We start from the raw sequence: 19,039 nt of genomic DNA, 5'->3' as shown, positions 1-19,039 counted from the left end.
GAAAACTTAAAATGATACAGATGTCCATCAATAGGAGACTGGTTAAAAAATATCACATATAATTGTATACAAACATTCAAAAGAATTACTTTTTTAAAAATCCAAAATACTGTTCAATATAAAAAGCAAACTACAATGTATTACATGACAAGTAGAAATGTATTGTTTAAAACTGTGAACACATACACACATGCACAGAGCAAACTGTAGACAGATGACAAACTAGTGTGACAGGATTTCAGGTAACTTTTTTTTTTTTTTGAGACAGAGTCTTGCTCTGTCGTCCAGGCTGGAGTGCAATGGCGCAATCTTGGCTCACTGCAACCTCTGCCTCTGGGTTCAAGCAATTCTCGTGCCTCAACCTCCCCAGTAGCTGGGACTACAGCACACACCACCACGCCTGGCTAACTTTTGTTTTTGTTTTGTTTTCTTAGTAGAGATGGGGTTTTGCCATGTTGGCCAGGCTGGCCTCGAACTCCTGACCTCAAGTGATCTGCCCAACATGGCCTCCCAAAGTGCTGGGTTTACAGGCATGAGCCACCGCACCTGGCCTTTTTTATTTATTTATTTATTTATTTTTACTCAGAGACTTGCTCTACTGTCCAGCCTGGAGTGCACTGGCACAATCTCAGCTCACAGCAACCCCCACCTCCTGGGTTCAAGTGATTTTCATGCCTCAGCCTCCCACATAGCTAGGGTTACAGGTGGGTACCACCACACCCAGCTAATTTTTGTATTTTTAATAGAGACAGGGTCTCACTCTGTTGCTCAGGCTGGTCTCGAACTCCTGGCCTCAAGTGATTCACTCGCCTCAGCCTCCCAAAGGGCTGGGATTACAGGCATGAGCCAATACTTCCAGCCCCTTAATTTTTAATTTCTCTACTATTCTTAATTACTTGAATATTTGCATTAGGTTTATAATTAACAAAAACATGTTTTACTTGGAAGAAAAAGTATAAAACAGAGATATTTTAAAATTAGAGGAAATAGCTTTCACCCCTGAAACTAAACTGTTCATTTCAGCACTAGATTATGAAACTGACAAAATACATACAGATGTGTATTGGCAAATAATGACCAATTTAAGATTATAATTGAACAATAACAATTTTTCTCCAGCATTTGTAGCTTTAACCCTCAGATAATCCCAGATTCAAAGCCTGGTACTAAAAGTGAGACCCTGGTAAATCTCAAAACCTCCATGCCTTTCAGAAAATGGAACTAACAATTTCTATACTTCACTGGGTTGCTACGACAGTTGAATGAGATATCGTATTCAAAGTACCCAGTACAATGCCTGTCACATAGATGGCACTCAATAAAGAGTAGCTTCTGTTAATTCTTTACCTTTCTTACTTACATAATAGTTTAAGGAGGAAAAAAAAAATCCATAAAGCATGAAGAAGGAGATCAAATCAATTCTACCCCTTACTGAATAAAACATTCTATAAATTTGTGAATGGCAAGAATGCCCCACTTGCCTCTTTTTCCCTCTCCTGGGAACACTGTCTTAATCAATGGTCACTTATATTCCCCCCCAAAAAAGGATCAAATCATTTAGACTGCCATGGAGAAATAAAGGAAGGATCAGAAGACTAACCCATGTTGCTTGAATTCCAAAATAATTACATACTGATCTCATCTGTTCTTCCCTGAAGTGCCTGATGACACAGACACAGTGAGGCACCTTCTCTGTAGAGCACCAGTCATTTTTAAAAGCTGCTCAGAGAACATCTGTGTCCTGTTTAAATCCAGAATAAAATTCTTAATGCCAATTTTTAAATTCCCAAGAAGTAATATAACAGGGAGTCATGCTTTTCCCTACATTGTCACTTGTGAAGTGCTGGGGCTCCTCACTTTACATAAAATGTACAGCCCTTAAAAGTTGAATAGTGTAAGAAAAATTGTATTTTAACTGCACCATAAAAGCTGGATGATAATTTACCCTATAATTTAAGAATTAAAATGACAAAAGTTAAAAAAATTTTTTTAAATGACAAAAGTTAAACATATTCAATTTATAAGTGAGTTGTGTCTTATACTTGAAATATGTAAGCAATATCAGAAAAACTAAACAGCATGTCCCACTCCTCCCTGCCCCTAGGGCTTAATAAATAACTAGCGTGAAGAGAACACATTACATCAACTGCTCCTTGCAAACATATTTCATTGGAGAGCCTGAATATACTAGAACTATGTTTTATATGGTTCATGAACTTCATAGGAGCAAATGTCCACAATCAAGTACTATTATGAGTAAACAGTGTGTGATACCTGTTCCAATTGTTCAGGTGTCCATGGGTTATCACCAATAACTCGTTTAGCTGCATAAAAGCTCATTCCCGGAGGAGGCTGTGGAATTCCAGAACCTCCTCCACTGTTTGAAGAAGAACCCTGTGCTGAAGATGAATTTTGGCGACTCTGGGATTCATTTAACACATAACTGGAAAGGAAATAACACTTTAACCCTCTATAAAAACACAAGCATTTACATCTATATATGTATACAAAACATTCAATCATATACTGTCCTCCTACTGTATTTTACTAGAAGAATGAACACTTGAAATTAAAATTTCATCATAAAAATATTTTAAGGTATCTAGAAAAGGTATATCTTCAGCCAGCTAACCAGAAGAGCATGTCATTTAACTTGGTTACAAATGAACTACAACTGTTACCAACCATGAATACAAATATTTTGTTCACTCTCCATCTATAAACGATTGCTCCAATCGCTACTCCAGAATCACCACATTCTGAGTTTTGAGCTGCCAAATATGGAGAAAAGTTTGTTGACAAAGGGGACTGGGAGGAGCTATTGTACTATACCCAAAGCAGAGTATTTTTACAGCCATTCTCATTTCTATGAAGCTGTAATTCACCTTCAATCCTCCCTGAACTGAGGTCTTTATCCCTACATTAGAAAACCCACTGAAACCTCCAAATGGCGTACCACATAAGACATAAAGTCCCCAAAATAAAAAAACTCAAATGGGCCCAAAGAAGAAAAGTTACACAAGAACTGACTTTTCCCATTACATGTTCAAAGCCCTTTGCACAACCTGGTTAATTTATCATCCCTATTTAATTTAAGCTTCTATGGTAGAGAAATAAGATCTCCAAGAAATTCATTTTGATCCAATTAAACTGATATTACTCATCTACAAAATGAAGTTTTTGATATAAATATTAATTCAAATCTCTTAAAACTAAAGATCTATGCTATTAAATTCCATTATCATATTGGATATTATAATAAAATATCCACTATAATAAAAGTTCAAGAAAACACTTAGAACCTGATAGGACGGTAAATTATTCCACATTACTTACATGTCATATTCATTCAATTCCTAAATTTATCTATTTTTTTAAAATCTCCTAAGGAATCGCTTTAATGTTATTATATAAATGACCCAAGTTCTCATTAATAAGAAAAATGTGAGGAATCACTGGCTTGGTTACATCATGTTCCTAAGGTAAATCTGAATTTCAAGGTTTAGCTACCAAAGCCATCATCACCTGTCATTCTGGCTGCGTCCTGATTTAACAAATATAAAAAGAAGTTTTTTTATTTCCAAGTTATAGCAAGACAGGTGGCATTAAGTAAATCAATCAATAAGTTAATACACCTTAATACTGCATAAAACATCCTAAGGCTGGGTGTGGTGGCTCAGGCCTATAATCCCCTAGCCCAATATAGGTCCAGGCCTATAATTCGGGAGGCCAAGGTGGGAGGATTGCTTGAGCCCAGGGGTTTGAGACCAGCCTGGGCAACACGGTGACCCCCCATCTCTACAAAAAATACAAAAAAATTACCTGGGCATGGTGGCGCATGCCTGTAGTCCCAGCTACCCAGAAGGCTGAGGTGAGAGGATTGCTTGAACCCAGGAGGTCAAGGCTGCATTGAGTTACCACTACACACCAGCCTGGGTGACAGAGTGAGACCGTGTCTCAAACAAACACATGAACAAACAAACATCATCCTAAACACAAGACAGAGGAATATAAGGAGATGTAAGATCGAGTTTCTGCCATCTGGAGTAAGCTGAGACAGTAACAACCTAACACATGTAATAGCATCTGCCATTTTATCAGATGCAAAGAAACTGCTGAGAAATAAGAAATGATATAACAGGTGGCGAGAGTGAACATGGAGTGACTGGAGGCCCAGAAAATTGGGCTTCCAAACAAGAGGGGCAGGAGGAGACAAATTTGTTCATCACACTGCATGAACTCTCGTTTCTGGATTGAGAAACAAATGATATGGAGCTCCACATGCCTAGCTTATCATGTACACGTAATTTTGTGATCAGGAAAGAAACAAGATGACACCAGCATTTTGGAAAAATCTATCTGGCAGAGGGACAAAGTAAGTAGACTAGAAGTAGATCACAATCCGGGCTCTATGCCAGAGACCAACGCTACATGACTACAAGGGGCTCACCATCTACTAGGGGAGATGGAAAGGTCTACAATGTGGCAAAAACAAACAGTGGCCATATAGGTAGGTATTTCGTGTTTTTATGACACAGAAAATAGTGCAATTATATCTGCCTAGGAGAAGAAATTTGTCAGAGACAAAAGGAGTTGACATTTAGGCCAATTTAGGATTTTTTTTTCTTTTTTTTGTTTTTGAGACAGGGTATTGTTCTGTCACCAGGTTGGAGTGCAATGGCATGATCATAGCTCACTACAGCCTCAACCTCCCAGGCTCAATCAAAACTCCAGCCTCAGCCTCCCAAGTAACTGGGACTATAGTTGCATGCCATGGGGCCTGGCTAATTTTTGTATTTTTTTGTAGAAATAGGGTTTTGCCATTTTGCCTAGGCTGGTCTCAAACTTCTGGGCTCAAGGGATCTGTTCTGCCTCGGCCTCCCAAAGTGCTGAGATTGCAGGTGTGAGCCACTCCATCTGGCCAGGATGCTGTTTTTCAAAGTGTCTTTCTGTTGTTTTCTTTCTTTCTTTTTTTGAAGAAGCATTCTAGGCAGACAGAAAGGCATTCTCTTAAAAATAAACAGCAAGGACACATAAGAGTGCATGAAATGCATGAGTGTATTAATGACAGGATATGAGAAACCAAGGATTTTAAGGTGCTGCCTGATGAGATCTGTGTTTTGAAAATCCGGTAAAGCACAGAGAGGGGGTATAGTGAGATCTGAAGAAGTGGAGCCACTGGGAAAGAAATTATGACAAGAGTTGAAAAGAGGTAAAACTAGACAATAGCAGTGGGAAGGGTTCCAGACAGAGCAAGGAGAAGGAAGGAGGCAGTATGCAACTGATACTGCAACAACAAAGAAGAGAAAAGCTGGAGACAATTTATCATTGTATGGCTAGGTGGCAAAGAGAACCATCATAGCACTGATAGTAAATTTAAAAGAGAAACTTTTTTTTTTTTTGAGAGAGTCTTGCTCTGTTACCCAGGCTGGTCTGAAACTCCTAGCCCCCAGTGATCCTCCCACCTTGGCCTAAGAGGAACTATTTTTATGGGGAAAGACTGATTTCACCTTAGGCAGGTAGAGTCTAAAAATCACAACAGCAACTCAGCATTTGTAAGGCCAATAAGCAGTGGAGCTGAAGTTTAGAAGAGGTTTAGAAGAAAAAAATCTCTGTAAACATAAATGGATGCTGAGATGCATTCATTTACTAGTGAGAGTTGAATCATTTAAAATAGTATTTAACTCCACGTAGTAAAAGCAGTCAAGAACAAGATTGCTTTGTTTTTATTTTTTAACTCACCCATAAGGCATCAGAAGGACATCTAGCATGAAGTCCAAAAGCAGCTGCACAGTCTTTGGTTTCTCAGCAAGATTAAACGGAGAAGCTGATTTTGATGATTCAACAGGGTATTTCATGTGAAAAAGGGTTGGTATTAAAAGATGCATTAAGCTGAAAAAACAATTACATTTATTGCAACCACTTAAAAAATGAGATTTTTATACATGCAAAACACAGACAAAACAAAAATCACATAACAAAAACTGGCAGTTTTAAGCAAGAGACAATCCTTTTCAACACCACTAATTTACAAAGTCCTGATGTAGGGACTGGCCTAGAATTCTTTTTTATTGAAAGTTCAGTATATTGAGTGATGATTAGCATTTAGCCAATCTGGCTCATCACTAAAATGATCCGAAAAAAATACATAAAATGGGCTCAATGTTAATACCTGAAGTTTCCACAAGAGATTTTATATGAAATCTTAAGTAAAGTTCAATTTACAACTTGTCTTTTCAAAAAGAATTATTTTCCAGGCCAGGCACAGTGGCTCTTGCCTGTAATCCCAGCACTTTGGGAGGCCAAGGCGGGCAGATCACAAGGTCAGGAGATAGAGACCACGGTGAAACCCTGTCTCTACTAAAAATACAAAAAATCAGCCGTGCCCAGTGGCAGGCACCTGTAGTCCCAGCTACTCAGGAGGCTGAGGCAGCAGAACGGCGTGAACCCAGGAGGCGGAGCTTGCAGTGAGCCAAGATCACGCCACTGCCTGGGCAACCGCAGAAGACTCCATCTCAATAAATAAATAAATAAATAAATAAATAGAATTATTTTCAGTCAGGCACAGTGGCTCATGCCTGTAACCTCAGCACTCTGGGAGGCCAAGGTGGGCAGATCATCTGAGGTCAGGAGTTCGTGACCAGCCTGGCCAACATGGTAAAACCCCATCTCTTCTAAAAATACAGTTTGCTGGCCATGGTGGCAGGCAGCTGTAATCCCAGTTACTCAGGAGATTGAGGCAGGAGAATCACTTCAACTCGGGAGGCAGAGGTTGCAGTGAGCCAAGATTGCATCACTGCACTCCAGCCTGGGCGACACAGTGAGACTTCATCTCAAAAAATATATATATAGATATTTTCCACAACTAAAGTTATTCTAAAAATTAAAAATCAATCGTATTAATATTTTGAATACAATATTAAAATTTCCACTGAATGAATTTAAGTAACAGGCCTCAGTAATTCCTTTCACTAACACCTATTGATACTCTTAAAACATCCAAAAACAATTTCACAGTGCTTATAATGTCTATTAATTTTACTTGTAAACTTCTTCTGTATTACAGCATTTCTTTAAAAATGAATATGCTCTAAAAGGTGAACTGAAAATATGATTTCACTCCATCTTTCCTCTGTACTTCTGCACTCTTCTTCATGATTCTCACTATGACAGGGCTACAACAAAGAACTTTTGCCTAAGCCTAGAAGCAAATGATGTTATCTAAAACCCTTTCCACCTCTCCAGTTCCCAAAACAATACAAACGAGTACTCTGTTCCTTAAGAAAACCACTGTGAAACTTTACATCTTCCAATATAGAAATGTTTTGACGCAAAGGATTTTTAATTCTAATTTTTGCAATCACATAAAATTAACTGCTTCAAGATAACTAGCCAAAAAAATGCACAGGCTTAGATAAATGTTGTTAGTTCTGCACATTTTTCAATGTTCACATCAAGAAATTTTATGATAGTATTAACGAAACAGTAACTTTGAGGTACCATGGAAAATTCTATTATTTGTCAGCTAAAACAGCTCAAGACCTCCCATTTGCTCAAGTAAATCCAAATATGTGAACTAATTTTTGAAAGGCAGTTGTTGACTCCCATAGGAGGGAAATTAGATAATTGAGGAAACCGTACCTATCCTGCTGTGGCTGAGGCTTCCCTTCCATGGCAGTAAGAAGCGTAGGGGCCAGTTCACATTGTTTTTCCACTGGTAGGCGAGGATAGCCCATTTTAACGTAAATTATAGTAAAATTCTAATGCAATAAGAGAAAAGCAAGTGAGTGTGAAGGAAATACTCTATGATTTCAATGAAAATATATGATTGATAACTTAGAGAATTATGGTTACAACAAAGACATTGTAAACGTGACTCATCCTCCCTCCACATGTTTACTGCACCTTTACCAACTAGTGTATCTCAGAGGAAGAATTCCAGTCCAACTTATTCAAAATGCTTGCTTTAAAGTAGGCCAAATGTTAGGTAGCATGGACTAATCTAAAGCATTCATATATGCAGTTTATCGTGGAGAAGAAAAAAATAATCATTCAACCTATTTGCACCTATACACTACACATTAGCATCAGATCTCCCAGCCTGTTGCATTAATCCTTACAAGCTAGGAGGAGATGAGGTGTTGACAAATCCTAGGCTGCCATTTCTCACTGGTCAAAGGACTGAAACAAACTTAGTATACCGCAGCACTCTGTGGTTCCTCACTCCAGTAACTCACCAATGCATGATGAACCAAAGGAAACTGAGTGCTGTGTGTCTGTGCAAGGCTGAGCATCCCAAATTTGAAAATCTGAAATTCAAAATGCTACAAAATCTGAAACTTTATGAGTGCTAACAAGACACAGAAAGGAAATGCTCCTTGTGGCATTTCAGATTTTGGATTTGGGATGCTAAATCAGGTAAGTATAATGCAATTATTCCAAAATCCAAAACACTTTTGGTCCCAAGCATTTCAGATAAGGGATACTCAACCGGTATCACTATAATCTGTGTGAATACTGCATTTTAAGCAAACCCATAAATAGATATCTGGATTTACAGATAAGATGAAGAATTGCTTTTCTGAAGCTTTTTTATTTTTTCCCCCCCAAGATGGAGTCTCCCTCTGTCACCCAGGCTGGAGTGCAATGGTGCAATCCTGGCTCACTGCAACCTCCACCTGAGGTTCAAGTGATTCCCCTGCCTCAGCCTCCCAAGTGGCTGGGACTACAAGCATGCGCCACCACGCCCGGCTAATTTTTGTATTTTTAGTAGAGATGGGGTTTCACTATGTTGGCCAGGCTGGTCTTGAACTCCTGACCTCATGATCAGCCCGCCTCAACCTCCTAAAGTGCTGGGATTATAGGCATGAGCCAACGTGCCTGGCCTCTGAAGAATTATTTACTAAAGTAAATGGGCTTCATAAGATTACTTCTTTAAATAAATTATATTTGGCATTTTTATTGGCACACAGTGTTCCTATTTGCTTAAAGAAAGGAAATGTGTAATTGAGCCAAATATCCAGAACAGGCACAGACAAAATGATGTCTGGACCAATAACAGGCTCCAAAAGGTTTGTGACTCCAGATGTTAGATAAGATTCAATCGATTCTGCCTCAATGCTAGGAACTACAAGGACCAGGAAAAAAACATCACCTGCCATCACAAAGCACCAACATTTTTTACATTTAATTTTTATGAAGACAACACTTTAAAAGGAATGTTTCTGATCAGAGTCAGATTTACCCCACTTTATAAAAAAGTTATCTTTCTGAATATACACATCAAAAACACAAAAGATTTTTTAAAATTCTCTTTCATGTATTTGCCATTTTACTCATTTCTTTCCTCCATTATGCTTTATTCGTGCCCAAGTCGTGTAACATTTCCCTCTATTCAGACCCATCTCATGTAGTCTCTTACCAAAAATCAAATCATTATTTTATATAACAACATACCTGACAAGTCATTTCACCGACATTCCTTTGCCCAATGTAAACAGCCACTCATTACCCTGCTACTGTAAAGTAGCATTTCCTCTGGATTGGTACTCAGTGGAAAAACAGTGTGTCATTTAAAAAAAAAAAAAATCTCATGTTTCATTTAGAAGTGGTCTAAGGTGAAATTTTAAGCTTGCCAATATGTTGATGACATCTGATAAATATTAGGGAAGAAAATTTGCTATGAGTCAGAAAATATTCCAATACAACACTCACTGTGACAAAGGAAACTGCAGCAGGGTCCTGGTACTGAACCAACAGTGTCTCTACTGGAAGTTGTATTTTGGGGCGGCTTTTTATACGTTTATTCAGATGCACCAGCAGTTCCATTACCTAAAATACAGAGAGATGGGAACTGAAGTTATTGAGCATATCTTAAAAACCACTCATCTTAAAATTCATTTCTCAGATGTTATCTATGTTAGTGAATAGTAGCTACTTTGTTCTTTTAAAGGGTGTAAATTTTACATCCCAGAAAGAGAGTATACACTACATGAGTCTTGTTCAAAAATACTGTCTCCCAAAAATCTATGCACTAGTGAATTTCATTTTTTCTTTTTTCAGAGTCTTGCTCTGCCGTGCAGGCTGGAGTGCAGTGGCACAATCTTGGCTCACTGCAACCTCCACCTCCCCGATTCAAGCAATTCTTCTGCCTCAGTCTCCCAAATAGCTAGAATTATAGGCATGCGCCAGCATGCCCAGTTAATTTTTCTATTTTTTCACTATGTTGGCCTGCTGGTCGCGAACTCCTGACTTCATGATCTGCCTGCCTCTGCCTCCCAAAGTGCTGATTACAGGCATAAGCCACTGCACCTGGCTTTTTTCTTTTTATTTTGACACAGATCTCGCTCTGTTGCCCAGGTTAGCATGTACTGGTGTGATCTCAGCTCACTGCAACCTCCGCCTTCTGAGTTCAAGCATTTCCCCTGCCTCAGGCTCCCAGGTAGCTGGGATTACAGGTACCAGCCATCACACCTGACTAATTTTTGTATTCTAGTAAAGACGCAGTTTCAACATGTTCATCATGTTGTCCAGGCTGGTCTCAAACTCCTGATCTCAAGCAATCCACCCACTCAGGCCTCCCAAAGTGCCGGGATTACAGGCGTGAGCCACCACGCCCGGCCAAGTGAATTTATTTTTACGATGTCCTTTAGTTAAAGTTGAGATCCAAGTTAGGCCTAGACTAAAGCATGTCCCCCAAGAAGAACAGATTATTGCAACATACCATGAATACTATGAAAAGAGAGACATACAAGATACAGTGGGTTTCCAGAAGAGAAAAGTATCTGCTCTATTAAGAAGGACTTCAAGGAGGAAGTGACAGGAACACTGAGTTCTGAATAATTAATGAGTGCCAAGCAGAGTATCAGTTATAAGAAGGTTTGGGGCACACTGCATCTGACTGAAGCCCAGAATGGTTAAGAGTTCATAAAAGCAGAAAGGATTCTGGCAAAATGCTGAGGCATTTTTATTTTTGTCTGGAAGTTGCTTTTTGTTTTTATTATACTTTAAGTTCTAGGGTACATGTGTACAATGTGCAGATTTGTTACATAGGTATACATGTGCCCTGTTGGTCTGCTGCACCCAACAACTCGTGATTTACATTAGGTATTTCTCCTAATGGTATCCCTCCCCCAGGTCCCCACCCCGCCGACAGGCCCCAGTGTGTGATGTTCCCCGCCCTGTGTCCACGTGTTCTTGTTGTTCAGCTCCTACCTATGAGTGAGAAGATGTGATGTTTGGTTTTCTATCCTTGTGATAGTTTGCTTAGAATGATGGTTTCCAGACTCATCCATGTCCCTGCAAAGGCCACGAACTCATCCTTTTTTATGGCTGCATAGTATTCCACAGTGTATATGTGCCACATTTTCTTAATGCAGTTTATCATTGATGGACATTCGGGTTGGTTTCAAGTCTTTGCTATTGTGAATAGTGTGAGGCATTTTTATTGTATTCTGAATATCATCTGATACTATCAAATAATTTGTAAGAAATAACAAGCTTCCTCTCCTTTAAGTGGGAAACGAGAGCAAAACAGAAATTGACAAGTCAACAGTTTGCATGGATAGAAAGGGATGTACAGAGGCTCATGTCAAATCCTCAATTATACTACAATAAAAAGATTATCTGCCAACAGAAAAGAAATCAAGCATTGAGAAGTAAGATTTGTAGAAGGTCTTAAACTCAAGAGTTTAAGATAATTATTCTTCAGGGCCAGGTTTACACTATTCTCCCTCATTTCTGAAATTTGTGCTCTAGCCTCAAAGCATGCACAAGGAAAGATGTAGAGATGTTTGATAGTGACAGCAAAAAATTCCAAGAGATCTAGAGCAATAATGAAATAGGTGAATTGTGTTTAAGAATAAAAACAACTCTGTAATCAATGTTGAATGAATGATAAAATAGTAATACTAAAATAGCTATCATTTATCACACAGTTTCTATGCACTCTTCCCCCAGGCATTCCTTATCTAATACGATTCTCATGACAACCAGTGAGGTGGTGTCATTCCCATTTCACAGATGAGGAAGCAGAAGGCTCAAGTAAAGTAACTTGTCCAAGGATACTGGGCCAGCAAATAGCAAAGTCAAAATATGACTCCAGAGCCCATTTTTTTTAACCTTTTCAAACACTGATATTTGAACTCACATCAGTGACAGTGTTTGTCAGTGAGACATGATACCTTCCAAGCTAGAAACTTGCACTGTCATCCATACTTCATCCAAACTTCCTATCTGTCCTGGATCTGTGATACTGCTAGGGGACAAGGGAAAACAATCAGGAGGAAGTAGTCTAAAGGAAAGAGCCCTCTTCTGACATTCTAATCTAGGCTGATTACTAGAGGGACTCTATAGAAAATTATTATCGATGGAGATTGAGAAACTTGCCCACAATTACATGCTTTTTTTAAATAATAAATTTACTTTGATTTTTTTTTTTTCCAAGACAGGGTCTCACTCTGTCACTCACGGTGGAGTTCAGTGGCATTATCATAGCCAACTGCAGCCTCAAACTCCTAGTCTCAAGGAATCTTCCTATCTCAGCCACTGCAGTAACTGGGACTACAAGCACATGCTACCATGCATGGCTTTTTTCTTTCTTTGGTAGAAATTAGATCTTGCTATGTTTCCTAGGCTAGTCTCAAAACTATCTTCCAACCTCAGCCTCCCAGAGTGCTGGGATTACAGGCATGAGCTACTGCACTTGGCCTATTTTGAATTTTAAATGGATTAATTACTTAATTTCCTACTAGCATTATTGTCACATTAAATATTGGTGAATTTCCTAAATATGGTTTTATCTTGTCTGGAATCCTCTATAAACCAAGAAAGATTTAAAAATCACTTGTGGAATTCAAATAACATTTCAAAGGCTACTGTAAATATTTAATGAAAAGACAAGTCAGAGAGTTTAGCACAATGTTTAATATATAACAGGCTATTTTAGCTGTTTGATTCCATTTCCCCTATTCCAAAAGTTTTCCAACTTAACCAATTTGACAAGGACAAATAAAAATGCTATTTTATTAGTATAAATTAAATATATTAAGTTCGAAATGATTTATCCTTATTACTTTATTCTGTTTTACTGCTTTTTAAAGTTATAATAAAAAGATACATTTATTATAATACATCAAGTGGAAAATCTTAAGCATCCCTTTTCCCTTGTCCTTTCACAGCCCCTTGAAGACACCAGTGTTGACAGTTTGATAACGAGAAAGTGAGAGAAGGGAAGAGAAGGAAAGAAAGGGAGAGAGGGAAAGGACAAATAGACCAAGTGATAAAACAGGTTAATAATCATGTATATTTCAAAATAGCTAAAAGATCTAAAATGTTCCCAACCCAAAGGAACAATAAATAAGGTGATGAGTATCCTAAATACTAAATTATTTGATTACATATTACATGCATGTATCAAAATATCGCATGTACTCCATAAATATGTATAATTATGTATTAATAAAATTTTTTCTTAAAATTTAAAAATAGGGTAATAATCACAAAAACTGATGTAAATGCCCTCAATTCAAACCTCAAAAATAAGTGACATTTCACTGTACTAAGAGATACAGCCAAAGTAAATAAGGTTAAAATTGCAGGCTGGGGCAAATATTTACCAGACAGAAGGAAAGCGATGGTTAACAATACAAATTTTGGATAAAACAGGTTTTGGAGAAAAAACCTTAAATGGTATTCAAAAGATAAAAAATATACATAAAATACTATAATTATTAATAAAGACAAGGTGTTAAACTTGTACATCAAAATGCAGCAAGCCAAGATGATCAAAACTGAAAGAAAAATCAGAAAACCTGTAACAGCAGTATGACATTATACTTCAGTACTGCCAACTTATAATAGGACTGGAAGACAGGTTCAAGACATAAATGCACAATGTTACTAATGAATGGCCATAACTCATGCTGAGTTCCATATTCCACAAACAGGAAGTATCCCTTTTATCTTCTGAAAGGCTTTTCTTACAAACATTAGAATACACTTTGAAGGACTGTAACATTTGCACACTATGATCTCTGACCAGAATGCAATAAAACCAGGCAAATTTTTTTTTTTTTTTTTTTTGAGACAGAGTCTCGCTCTGTCGCCCAGGCTGGAGTGCAGTGGCCGGATCTCAGCTTACTGCAAGCTCCGCCTCTCGGGTGCATGCCATTCTCCTGCCTCTGCCTCCCGAGCTGGGACTACAGGTGCCCGCCACCATGCCCAGCTAATTTTTTGTATTTTTTTTTTTTAGTAGAGATGGGGTTTCACCATGTTAGCCAGAATGGTCTCGATCTCCTGACCTCATGATCCGCCCGTCTCAGCCTCCCAAAGTGGCAAATTTTATATCAAATATTTTGAAACTAAAAACAACACTCTTATAAATAAGACAAAGATAAAATGACCAAATTGCACATCAACATAACTATTAAATATAAGTAAAATAGTCATCAAGGAGAAATTCATAAGCTGAGGGCATTTTTGGTTCTTTTTTTAAACATATTATAATTAAAGAATAAAGCATTTAACTTGATGGCCAAGCTTACATTGTGAAGTTCAAAAGCCCTGGGTTCAAATCCTGGCCCGATCATTTGTTATCTGATCTTAAACAAGTGTATTAATCATTCCAAGCCTCAGTTTCATCTATAAAATGGGGATAATGCCTACCTCACATAACTTCATGAGGATGTAAGTCCTTAGCACTTTTCTTGACACATAAGAACCACTGACAGATTATTATATAAATTAAAACTTTACACAAGAAAAACATATCCAAAAAAAGGAAATAATTTGAATAAAAATAGAAAAAATACAGTTAAAAAGGTAACATTAATCTAAAAGCTGGGTTTCCTTTCAAAATGGCCCATTAAAAGGTTAAAACTTTGGTAGTAATAAAATCAGAAACAAGAATAGAATTTCCCATTTGAAATAATGATAATAGAATATTAAGAGTAATAGTATAAAATTATGTGAGAAAGATATGCTCAACTGCTTCAGTAAACATTTAAAATCTATATATATTCCATAACATCACATTGTAAACCTCAAATATACATAATAAAATTTATTTTTTAAAAAAATAATAATAGTATGATGGAAGTGAATGATACACAACTGAACATTTAAAGTAGATGGACAGAGATGAATGACTTTCTATAAAAAAATAAAATACAAAGAAACAAAAAAAAAGACATCTAAGATAAGTAAATGAGTTGAAAACTACTGACAATACTAAGCCTGGACTAATGCAAAATTTCCCTGTTTGCTCTTCAGGTCTCCACTCTTGGCCTCCACTCCAAGTCTTTCTCCAGCCAACAGCTAGAGTTATGGTGGCACTACCATCAATACCCTTTCAAATTAGTGCCCCTGGAATACCTCTTTCCCCCTATCAGGCTTCCTCTCATGCACTGGAGACATCACTGCGGCCTTCTCCAATTTCCTGAAGGCATCACACTCTGTGTGTTGTTCCGAACACCTGCACAGGGCCTATCTTTAATGGTCTCTCCCATCTCCTAGCCTGGCTACTTCCTGCACACACCAGAGGCCTCCCCTTACACCCCCCACTTAGTCTAAATTATGTCCCAAATATATTCTTTCATAAAATCCTTTCCTTTTCCATCTTGGCAAGTATCACAAATTATAATTATGTACTATTTGCCTGACTGTTTTATAATGATTTCCCCAACTAGGTGTTGTCATCATTCATCACCATATCCCCAAGATCTGGCATACAGAAGGCAATCAGTAAATATTTGCTAAATAACGAAACTGATAAAGCTAAGTAAGTAAACAGAAATCAACTCCTGAAGGGCCTTTTAGACCTTGGTATCCTAAGGGTAAGAGAACGCCACAGAAGGGTTTTAAATAGAAGAGTGATATAATCAAATGCACGTCTATCTCAGCAAAGAAGGATTAACAGCAGACATGCCAAATACATGACAAGAATGCCATTCCCTCCTGTAAAGAAACATAAACATAAAAGACATTCTTAAAGATACTCTTTCTGCACTGAACCCAAATCAGACTTTGGAATCCCTCTCAGGGCAGACCTCCAGGAAGTCACTGCCAAATAGAGTGGCCCAAGGAATAAAACCTGACTATAGCTCAAAGACTGGATGACCTATTATAAATATACTGGAAGACTAATAAACAATTCTACAAATCAAGGGGAAAATGTTCCATGTAGAACAGTTCCGTTAAAAAATGAAAATACTGGCCAGGCACAGTGGCTCATGTCTGTAATCCCAGTACTTTGGGAGGCCGAGGCAGGTGGATTGCTTGAGCTCAGGAGTTTGAGACCAGCCTGGGCAACAAAGTGAAACCCTGTCTCTACAAAAAATTTAAACATCAGCCAGGCATGGTGGTCTGTACCTGTAGTCCCAGCTACTTGGGAGGCTGAGGTAGGATGGCCTGAGCCCAGATGATGGAGGCTGTTGTGAGCTGTGATTGTGCCACTGCACTCCAGCCTGGGTGACAGAGTGAGACTCTATCTCAAAAAAAAAGAAAGAAAATGAAAATGAAAATACTGATGTGACAGTTAACCAACTTTTTGTAAGAGTACTTTGCAGAATCCTAAAACAGGAGCTATACTTAACTTAAATTTTTTTTATTTTGCTTACTTTTAGTTAAAATTATAGTCTTTGTCAACAATTAACTAAAGAATATTTTTGCCCCATTACCTTCATATTGGAATCAAGGGCATGGATTTCAGATCATGTCTCCATCCATTCCAGGATAATTATCTCAATTATACTATCTGGCACTGATGCCAAGTAGACAGTTGGTGCTAAAGGCAGCTGTGCTAAGGATACAAAAGCTACTTTTAAATCATAAAAGCTGGTTCTATACTTACTCTCCATTTTGAAAGGCCATAATTAAGATCACAAACCTAGAATTCAATAATGGGAACAGAGAACTCACTTGATAATGTGTATTCATTTATTCATCATTTGATTCCCCCAGCTGTCCCAACATGCTTACCTTTTTACGTACTCCTTCTTGGGTGCTAGACAGTTTGAGCAAAACAGGAGGAAGGAATTTAGATATAATATTCTGTAATTGTTCATCTGTTTCAGCATGGCCAAGTCGTAAAAAGACCCGTTCAAGCTGATCTATAATATAAAAAGAAAAAGAAAGAATTTAGCAAACCAAAACAACCAAGACCAATTATTTTCATAGCTTATTCCTTTTTTCTGTACTGCAATCCTTCACTCAGAACTTTTAACTATAGCTAGCCCTGTACAGATGTTTTGACAGAGCTACAAAACACCAAAAAGGTTAATTGTTCTATCCTGGTCTACCTTTTAGAATGGAAGAAAACAAAACCAAGAACAAAAAAATTCTCTCCCACATGGCAAGGTTATTCAGTTTTAACTGGATACTGGAAAGGATACAAGATTTCTGAAGGCATCTTCTGGAACTAGTTAGTAGAGCAAGGCAGCAAAACTTTAATCAGATACCATCAGTTATTAGGGACAATATATCTATCCCTGGTGAAATTATCTTACTGATGAAGTTTCTCCAAAGGTAGGATCACTGCCCATTACTGTGTTAGGGTTACCTAGTTAGAAAGAAACAGCCAAGTTTCCCCAAGAAAGTCACTATGAGAGACATGTTAAATGACACCATGGGGATACTCGCAGCAAAACCCAGACTGTGATAAACTACAGACAAGGCAACTTCTTCAACGAGTACACTGCTGGGGCAAGCGGGAAGATGGGGATGAAAGGGGAGCCTACGCAAACAACTAGGTATTTGATTTTAGGGAATTACTGTTAAAATTGTTTTAGGTACTATAATGGTATTGTGGTTATGCTTGTTTTTTAAAGGTCCCTACAAAAATTGTCAATGGGAATTAGGGAGTTTTCTAATGAGCTAAAAATGTTCTATATTTCAATCTGCGTGATTACAGAGATAAATACATTTACAAAAATTCCTCAAACTCTACACTTCCATACCTTCTACTGTATCTACTATACTTCAATTTAAAATATGTATTTGAAGGAGTCATTTTTTAGAGATAAAGATGGAAATATTTGCAGGTGAAATAATAGCCAGTAGAATTTTCTTTAAATAATGAGGAGACGGTCAGGCGCGGTGGTTCACGCCTGTAATCCCAGCACTTTGGGAGGCCGAGGCAGGTGGATCACGAGGTCAGGAGATCGGGACCATCCTATATTTAACACGGTGAAACCCTGTCTCTACTAAAAATACAAAAAATTAGCCAGGCATGGTGGCGGGTGCCTGTAGTCCCAGATACCCGGGAGGCTGAGGCAGGAGAATGGTGTGAACCCAGGAGGCGGAGCTTGCAGTGAGCCGAGATTGCACCACTGCACTCCAGTCTGGACGACAGAGCCAGACTCCGTCTCAAAAAGAATAAAAAATTTAAAAAAAAAAAGAGAGAAGATACTGGGGAGGGGTTATATAAGTAAAACCAAGATTGCCAGTAATTGATAATTATTCAAGCTTCGTAACAGATACTGAGAATTACTATTGTGTTTGCCAGAAATTTCCCACAATAATTTTCTAAAGGAAGACAGATTAGATAGATACAGATTGCTCAATAGATGGATCAATGACAGAGATGTAGACAGATACATGGATAGACAGACAGATAGATCAACAGATCGATCGGTCAATTCTGAGAGGGGCAGAAGCAATGACATCCTAGTAGCAACAAGCATACCCAACACCCAGACTTGATCTTGTTTTTCAATACCATACTCCAGCAAAAGGAACCACGCTGCTTGGAAAAAGGTCTGAGTCTAGGGATTGGGGCAGGGCAAAAACAAGATGAGCCTGAAGCGTCTTGAAGTGCCTAAGAGGAAATGGAACATGGGGTCGGGCACAGTGGCTCATGCCTATAATCCCAACACTTAGAGAGGCCAAGGAGGGAGGATTGCTTGAGGCCAGGAGTTCAAGACCAGCCTGATCAACACAGAGACATCCCCATCTCTACAAGAAAAAGAAAAAATTAGCCAGGCATGTTGGCAAGTGCCTATGGTCCCAGCTACTCCAGAGGCTGAGGTAGAATTGCTTGGGC

General features: G+C 38.2%; 1 protein-coding gene across 4 annotated transcripts in view; it reads right to left on the bottom strand.

Moving 5' to 3' along the window:
• ECPAS (Ecm29 proteasome adaptor and scaffold) overlaps nucleotides 1-19,039 on the bottom strand; it is a 127,476-nt gene that overhangs the window by 76,904 nt on the left and 31,533 nt on the right. For all 4 annotated transcript variants that reach the window (XM_026456262.2, XM_026456263.1, XM_026456261.2 and 1 more), the window contains 5 exons: nucleotides 16,978-17,108; nucleotides 9,715-9,831; nucleotides 7,642-7,760; nucleotides 5,743-5,892; nucleotides 2,275-2,443 (listed from right to left, as the gene is read on the bottom strand). In XM_026456262.2, coding sequence (XP_026312047.1) covers nucleotides 2,275-2,443; nucleotides 5,743-5,892; nucleotides 7,642-7,760; nucleotides 9,715-9,831; nucleotides 16,978-17,108 — 686 coding nt within the window. The remainder of the gene's footprint in view (nucleotides 1-2,274; nucleotides 2,444-5,742; nucleotides 5,893-7,641; nucleotides 7,761-9,714; nucleotides 9,832-16,977; nucleotides 17,109-19,039) is intronic.

This window comes from Piliocolobus tephrosceles, chromosome 14 (assembly GCF_002776525.5).
Source record: "Piliocolobus tephrosceles isolate RC106 chromosome 14, ASM277652v3, whole genome shotgun sequence".
Taxonomy (NCBI): Eukaryota; Metazoa; Chordata; class Mammalia; order Primates; family Cercopithecidae; genus Piliocolobus; species Piliocolobus tephrosceles.
Note: the sequence above shows the minus strand (reverse complement) of the source record. Positions and strands in the feature narration are given on the sequence as shown.